The 8420-nt window shown below is 48.2% G+C and overlaps 1 protein-coding gene across 2 annotated transcripts in view; it reads right to left on the reverse strand.

Moving 5' to 3' along the window:
* The window catches only part of ARIH1 (ariadne RBR E3 ubiquitin protein ligase 1), a 128884-nt gene extending 125639 nt beyond the window's left edge, over positions 1–3245 (reverse strand). For both annotated transcript variants that reach the window (XM_026648207.2, XM_026648206.2), the window contains exon 1: positions 2754–3245. In XM_026648207.2, coding sequence (XP_026503992.1) covers positions 2754–3119 — 366 coding nt within the window. In that variant the 5' untranslated portion in view covers positions 3120–3245. The remainder of the gene's footprint in view (positions 1–2753) is intronic.
* Between the last annotated feature and the right edge of the window lie 5175 nt (positions 3246–8420).

The following is an 8420-nucleotide window of genomic DNA, read 5'->3' on the forward strand; positions in this document are numbered from 1 at the left end:
CTAAGAAAGTATTCTGTCGTTAGGGTCTTTAACTGATGGTTACCAGAAACAATGTCCTTCAAAGTAGCAGCCGTGTTAGTCTGTACTCCTGTTAATGTCCTTCAAGAGTTTAGAACTAGTAGATCTCTTCCTCACACCTCTTTCCCCCCCCCCCCAGAGATCAGAACACTAAAACAAGCTTTCCTGCTTTTTCAGCTCCCAATCGGCTTCTCAACTTTGAATAAACTAGTCATTAAACTGAACTAGTTGAACAAACTAAAAATGAAGATAATATTCTCTCTGCAGCTGCAAAAGAGGCTACTACTGTCAAGAGGTGGCTTAGCACTACAACAAACTCTTGGTTCCAGATGCTTAGCCAGTGATTTCCCCATCAGTTCAGCAGTCTAACTTTCTTTAAAACTTCAGCAGCAAATATGTACTGCTCAATTTTTTTTATTTAAAAATTTTAAGAGATTATAGTAAGTTTGTCAATTTCAAATTTAAATGTAAATAGTTTAAAAATAAAGATGTATTTAAATACAAAAATCCAATAAAAATCATTCATCTATCCTAATCAGCACTGGAATGGCAGAGACACTACAGGGCAGGATTTAGCTCTCTGAGTACAACTGTGCAACCTTTTCTCTGGTTCTAGAATAATAATGCTATCAATTCATGGTCACTGCTGTTCACCCACAAAGCCTCATCTACACAACTCATAATTAAACTGAAAAAGACTAAAGGAAAATTAGAAATTATAGTCAAAATAACTCTGATTTATAACATACAATAGCCTTGCTCTTAAGCTTAATATGGGCCTTTGTAGGCTTGTGTAAAGCAAATTCATGTCATTGCTGTGAAGCAGTCAGGAAGCTGGTTCAGATGCAACAAAATGCATCAAGAGAGACTAAGTAGTGAGTCATCAGTATAAAAATATTGTCATATTGTCTGAAGGCAGTAGATGAAACAGCCCTTTCAATTAAGAACAAAATTTTAACCATCACCAGAATTCCTACCATTTACCATTTACTAATTTGTAATCAAAACCTTGGGCACTGAATGCATCCAGCCCGCAAACTGAACTAGAGTAAGGCTAGTCTGGTTCAAATTGCCTGTGTTTTTTAATTTTACATTAGTGATAGAGTGTCATATCTTAGGCAAAGATCCATGCTGAAAGTGGCCTAATGATTTAATGCAGCATAGTACAGTACCAACATAAGCATGATAGCTTAAGTTATCTTTATAACAGTTTTTCAGTTGTTAGCGTTCTGATGTAGAAGATTTTTACATAAGAGATTTGGTTTGGAAGACTGTTTAATACATAGACCACTCTGTTATATTCTTTAATTTTTTTTTTTATTTCCTATAGCCAGACACCCAGAAAAAAATAATTTGTCAGTGTCACATTCATTATTCATATTGTATGTACTTACTAACTACATAACTTGTTAAATACACCCAGGAACAAGTGAGGGTGACAAACCTGGATATAAGGAAATAATTCTGTTGAGTATCAAATGTATCTCCATTTTATTGTATAAACTGAATAGTGACTCAAGCAGACAAAACAAGCATTTTGCAATGTTAGCCAAAGGTATGTATACTGGTCTATACAGACCAAGTTCTTTGGATGGACCAAAAAATAAAAAATAAAAAAAATCTTAAAAATTTTTTAAGTAAAGATTCTTTTTCCATCCCCCCCACACCCACACACCCATTAAACAAACAAACTGCCTTCAGTTTGCTCAACTCCAAGAGGGTTTGTTTTTTTGTTTGGTGGTTGTTGGGTTCTTGTTTTGTTTTGTTTTTAAAGAGGCAGTTATTGGGCTCACCCAGTCCTGAGATAAAGTAGTTACATCAAAAGAAACAATCCAAATTCACCAACAGGAGACCATGCATTTGAGGAAACCTGTCCTCGTAACCAAATTTTATTTTCTGACTTTAAGTTAGTAGAAGCAATCATGTTCTCATTCCGCTCTGTGCATGTGCCACCTACCATCCCCTCGTCAAATTAGACTACAGAGGTAAACAGCATGTCAAACTAAAATGATAAACAGAAGTCAGAAGGAGATGGGAGAACCACATACTTTAGCTAATAAATTACTACATGTTTAGAACCAAGACAGATAGGTACCCAGGGTGAAAATGATCTCTTAACCTCCTTGATTAAGCCACTGCAAGCAACAAGTTTCCTGAAATGTCAAGTATGGAATGGTTGTTATACCAAGATAGAGCTGAACCCTTACAGAAGTCCTAGAATGATTTTAGCCCCATTCCTCCACACCCCAAATTCCAACCTGAAGCTGAAATCCAAGGATGCGCAGGACACAAAGATCAGGTGATCCACAACAGGCTAGTTTGATAGTACAGACATTAGAGACAAAAGAGATTAGCTGTAGCAGAATATTTTTTCCCGGGGAGGGGGAGGGGGGTCCCTGCCTCTGAAGGGATTCAGACCTCTGTGCTGTTCTCGTGGGTGAGAGAAAGGTTATCACCGCCCGCCTCGTTGATAATTCTGCAGAGAGTTTGTTTGGCCTTTGGCAATCCCACCCACCACCCGCCCCGGAGAACATACCCCGGAGAACATCCCCCAACCTGCCACTGCCACCCGCCCCGCATCCAGTGTCACCACCCCCAAAGAAGGCCCGCTGCTTTCACCCCCACCCCACCCCCTGAAACCGCCGCGCTCGCACCGCTCCCGGCTAGGGGGCGGGTCCCCCGGCCACCGATCCCTCAGGCCCGGCCTGGCCGCCTCCCTCCCGCCCGGCCCGCACCTGGATGACCTCGTTGACCTCCCGGATACACTCCACCATGTGCTGCAGGATCTGCTCGGCCGTCAGCACCTCGTAGCGATAGTCCTCCTCCTGCTCGTGGCCGCCGCCCCCGCCGGGGCCCGGCCCGCCGCCCAGCCCGCTGCCGCCGCCGGGGCCCAGCCCGCCCGTCTCCCCGCACAGCAGCCCGTCGCGCTCGCCTCCTACGCCCAGCCCGGGCTCCACCAGCTCCACCTCGCCCAGGTCCAGGTTATCGTCGTCGGGCTCGTCGTCCTCGTCGTCGTCGTCCTCGTCCTCCTCGGCGCCGCTGTCCTCGCTGCACTCCTCGTCCTCGTCGAACTCGTAATTGTAGCCCTCGTCCGAGTCCATGGCGAGGCGGCGGCCCGGGGCTGCCCGCGCCGACCCTGAGCCCTCCCCCCGCGCGGGCTCCTGGCTGCTCCTGCGCCGCGGCCTGCCTCTGCCCGCGGGACAACAACACACAGCGCCGCCGCCGCCGCTGAGCCAACAAAGGGACGCGGCGGACCCGCTCCGTCACCGCGCGCCGCGGCACGCACGCACGTACGCTTGGCGGGGCTCTGCCGTGCGCGCCGTTACATCGCGGCCGCCATCTTGAGTGAGGCCGGAGGCGGGTCTGGCCTTCTTCAGCGTTGCGACGGCCATCTTGGGCGTGGCAAAATGCTGGGTTTCGTTTCTGTTGCGGCTGCCATTTTGGGTGTTGTTGTGGCCATCTTGAGTGTGGCGAAAGGTCCCCCAGCTGGTTTCCTCACCGTTACGGACGCCATCTTGGATGTGGCGAAACCCTGCTAGGCCGCTCATTGTATCCGCCATGTTGAGTGTGGCAGCCCTTTTCTTTCTCCTCCCCCATTGCTGTACTGTCAGTCTGTCGGTGAAGGTTCTAGGCAATGTCCACTGTGGTAGCTAAGCAACTAAGTCACCATTGGGCCCCTCTGTGTGGGGGTGGGGGCCCAATTCAGGCTGTGTGATCCCATGTCTGGCACACACTGCCCAGCCCCACCAGCAGGGCGCACGGCCCCTTCACCGCAGCCCCATCCCATAGCATGTTGGGAGGGGTCAGCATAGGGATGGTTTGTGATAGAGATGGGGAGGCAGTTCTATGGGGGGATGAGTAGAGGATTGGCATAGGGAGGGGCAGGTGGGGAGTTGGCGTAGGGATGGGCGGGTGGGATTTGAGTTGCAAGGTTGGCGTAGGGGTGGGTGGGTGAATGGGATTTGGGGTAGGGGGTTGGTGTACAGGTAAGTGGATGGATTTGGGGTGGGAGGTTGGCGTAGGGATAGGTGGATGGGATTTGGGGTGGGAGGTTGGTGTACGGGTAAGTGGATGAGATTTGGGGTGGGAGGTTGGCATGTGGATGGGATTTGGGGTGGGAGGTTGGCGTAGGGATGAGTGGATGGGATTTGGGGTGACAGGCTGGCATAGGGATGGGGGGATGGGATTTGCAGTAGGGGGTTGGCGTAGGAATGAGTGGATGGGATTTGAGGTAGGGGGTTGGTATAGGGATGGGTGGATGGGATTTACAGTAGGGGGTTGGTGTAGGGATGAGTGGATGGGATTTGGGGTAGGAGGTTGGCATAGGGATGGGTCAATGGGATTTGGGGTAGAGGGTTGGCGTAGGGATGGGTGGATGGGATTCGCGATGGGGGCTGGCATAGGGATGAGTTGATGGGATTTGGGGTTGGCATAGAGATTGGTAGATGGGATTTGGGGTTGGGGTTGGTGTAGGGATGAGTGGATGGGATTTGGGGTTGGCATAGGGACGGGTAGATGGGATTTGGGGTAGAGGATTGGTTTACGGATGAGTGGATGGGATCTGTGGTTAGCATAGGGATGGATGGATGGGATTTTGGGTTGGGAGTTGTTATAAGAAGGGGTACAGGCTTAAAGTAGGGATGGGTGGGGATTAGCACTGGCATCGTTTGGAGTAGGGATGGTGTAATTTGGGGTAGGAATGGGTGGATTGTATTTGCAATATTGGCTCAGTTTATAGCGAAATTCATGCTTTTCAGAAATACCAGCAGCCCATAGGTATGAATCACAATCCCGTTTCTAACTGGAGAAGGTACTGAAAAAATGTGATGTGTGGTCTTTGTGCTGATTTTTCAGTGCAGCAGGGAAATGGCATCAATTTAAGTAAATCAGTGACTACAATCTATCAGACTGCTTTGCTGCCCATTGACTGCTGGGGTTCCAAACATCTTTAAAAACCAAACATATGTTAAAATAAAGGCCTTTAATGTATATTTGCATAGTAATCTCATGTCGATAGAGCAAATGCCTATAATACTGGGTCAGTTTTGATTAAATAGAAATGACAGATAATATATGAGTTGAAAGTAAAAGTATTAATGAAATAAAATCAGGGCTACCATAAATCCTTTGAAAATATTCCTCAAGGCAAAACTTGCTGCGGGGGCATGTTACATACATTTGACAACATTCCATCTCTGTAATATAGGAGGAGGAGATGGAGGGGTGCCATAAATATGATATGGAACTAGAGACCCACCATGTTTTTCTGCTTCACACTCTGGCTCCTGCTTGCCTAAAGGCCCAATCCTACAAACACTTACTCACATGCTTTACTCTGTGTGTGAGCAGCCCCTTTGATTTCAGCAGCACTACTCCTGTATGTAAAGTTAAGCATGTGCATGTTTGTAGGATTGGGATTAAGTTAGGAACCTCCATTCACTCCTATCAGCATCATTTATTTGCAAAAATAGGTGCCTAGAAGCCCTAGTCATGGACGAGGACCCCATCATGCTAGGTGCTGTGCAAACAAAGAAAAGTTAGTCCCTGTCTCAAGGGGCTTACAGTCTAAGTGTATTCCTCTATTTCACAATGAGCGTATTGCTCATTTTGGACCCCACTTTACTGCCATCCCACGAACGAACCTGCTGTTGCTGTATCTTTACTATTGAAATGACAGGGACTATCGCAATCTTTACTATTGTAAAAGCTCTGGCACTGGCCATGGCAGGAGACAGGATACTGGGCTAGATGGACCATTGGTCTGACCCATATTTATGTCTGGTATCATGGCAGTTTGAGATTGAGGGTCTAGAAAACTTCATGAGGGTTAGAGAAATAAATCCTGCGTTGTTCCAAGGTGGCGTCTCCTCTGCTGCATGCTGGTCCCTGCCGCTGGGCCTCTGTCAGGGTTAAAGCCCACTGTGTTGCAGCGCCCACAAATTAAATCACTACAGGTGCAGCCCTGTAGCTAAACAGTGCACATTTCACCCACGGAAACCCCTCTAACTGGCTGCTTTCCCCACAGCCCTGCCTCCTGGAGAAAAGCAGCCCATTGGGGCTGCTGCAGGAGGCAGACTGAGCTCTCCTCCCCTTCCCTCCCCTCTGGAGCGGACACTGTTCTCACAGGAGGGGTGGGGAAGAGCAGAAAGAGCATAGCAGCTCAGGGCAGCTCTACCCTTTGCCCTCCCCTCTGCTCCTCACCGCTCTCCTCTGCCTCCTTGCCTGGGAATGAGGAGAGGGGACCCGCTGCAGCCCCCCTGTCAGGGAGAGGGTGACGGTGAGCCCCAGGAGCTGGAGGAAGAGCTGGGGGACAGGCAGGTGATTTCATATCTCTAGATAATGACAGACCCACCCACTTTTTTCAGGGTACTGTAAGTACCGGTCTCTATCTGTCAGCTGGTGGGCTAGTGTCAGACCACTGGACAGTGGCAGTCTGAATGTTAAGGTTGTGGGTCTCTGGTCTGGGAGTGTGTACAATACTTATTCCTATCACCTTCTTGGGCCTCGCAAAGGACTCAGCTTGGGTTAGTAACAGTCTGCACCCTGGCCCAGAGGACAGCATGCTACCAACGCAGCCAGCCAGCCAGCTGTCCTGTGCTGTTACTCACCACAGATCCAGTCGGACTGTGCAGTTCGGTCAAGCATCCAGCCTCTCCTCCTCCGGCTTCATGGGGCTGATTCTCCATAGCCTTGGGGCAGTGTTTTCCCCAGGAATTGAAATTTGGGTGGGTGGGGGGGTTAAATATACTAGGGCGGGTGAGGGCCAAAGAGGGGTGAGACTGTGAGGATGACAGAGGACGGTATGGCACCATAGTAAAAACTGAAAAATGTTTCACAACCATTTTATTAGATTTAACTCATGTTTTAAAATCATCACACAAATTAAAGCTGGCTACTCAAGCTTTCAATGAAGCACTATATCTACATCCTTCTTGCTTTCTTGTTGTAATTTTGCACAACTCTGTTAATGAACTACTCAAATGCAGTGCATTCATCTTTAGTGGCTTCTTGTGTGTCTGGTACTTCCAGTGCTTCATGATATGCTCATGATCAGGCAGAAGGTGACTTCTTTCAGAACACAAAATTCTATTCAATGAGGATAAAGAACGCTCAACTGTCACTGTTGTGACTGGGAGTAGCAAGAGATGAATTACAACTTCTTTCATCCCAGGAAACATAGCACAAAGATTGGGCCAAACCACTAGTGATAATAAAGAAGAAGTTGACGTCAAATCTTCATTCGTTTGTCATATGACATTCCACTCTGTTCAAATTCTCTGTTCTGTCCTGATCACATGGCAGGGCCATTGCTGGTAATGCCTCAACTCCACTCAACTCTCAGTGTGTTATAAGACAGGCATCTGTAAAAGGTATGTAGAGGTTGAGTAGAATCCAGAAGTTGTTGTTATAGATTTGTAAGAATCAGGTCTGTGTACTTTTTCAGCTGGCTTAACAAACACTTTTTGTCCTCTTCATTTAAAGATTCAATATAAGTGCCTTCATTAGTCAACTTCTGCACTGAAGTCTTTGCTTCTTCCAATACATTTTCAATGAATAGCTCTCTGATTGATCCAAGTGTAGCTTTTGTTGCTGGACAAAGATCTACTACTTTGTACCAGATACCTGGATATCATTGTTTAATGACCCAAGTGGTTTCAACCGTAGACTTACATGAGAGAGAATGGTGATAGTCTTCTCTGAACTTAGTAGCAAAAGTAGTCCTCTAGCCTCACTGCTTAGATCTGTCCCATCTTGGTAGATACTTTCTAAAGCCAGTAATAATGGTTTAGTAATTTTAAGACAACAGCCAAGGATCGCTCATGAGAAAGCCAGCAGGTTTTCCCAGATTGGACTAATTTGAACTTCAGTCCCAGTGTATCTTCTATTTTTTCCAAGACGTTCAGTCCTTTTGGACTCTTGCTGAAAAAAGAATATAATTTAAGACATTGCATTTATGGCTTTTTTAATGTCTTTTGAAGAGTCTGCAGCTCGTACTAGCATGGGCGGCAAGTTATATACCCACGTGGTGCTCGAGCACCAGCAATATTCGGAGCCCAGAGGCCCAGCTCCAGCAATATTTGGGGCCAGGTCTCCCCCCCCGGCCCCACCTGCCACCCCCCCGTGCCTCCCCCAAGTGTCCCCCGGCCCCCCCTTGCTGCCCCCGTGCACGTCCCCGGGCCCCGGAGAGAGCAGAGCATCCCTGCCTCTTCCATCTTCTGTTGCCTCCCTGCAGCAACTGCTGCCGCAGGGTCCTAGTGCCCCCCATCTCCACTGCCAGGGCAGACTGACTGTGAGCCTGCCCTTCCCCCTCAGACCCTTCCCTTTTACCAGCAGGACCCTCCAGCAGCACAGGGGACCCCCCCCCCCCCCCCCCCCCCCCCCCCCCCCCCCCCCCCCCCGCC

Source organism: Terrapene carolina, unplaced genomic scaffold (genome assembly GCF_002925995.2).
Source record: "Terrapene carolina triunguis isolate 2854851 unplaced genomic scaffold, T_m_triunguis-2.0 Scaffold67, whole genome shotgun sequence".
Classification (NCBI taxonomy): Eukaryota; Metazoa; Chordata; order Testudines; family Emydidae; genus Terrapene; species Terrapene triunguis.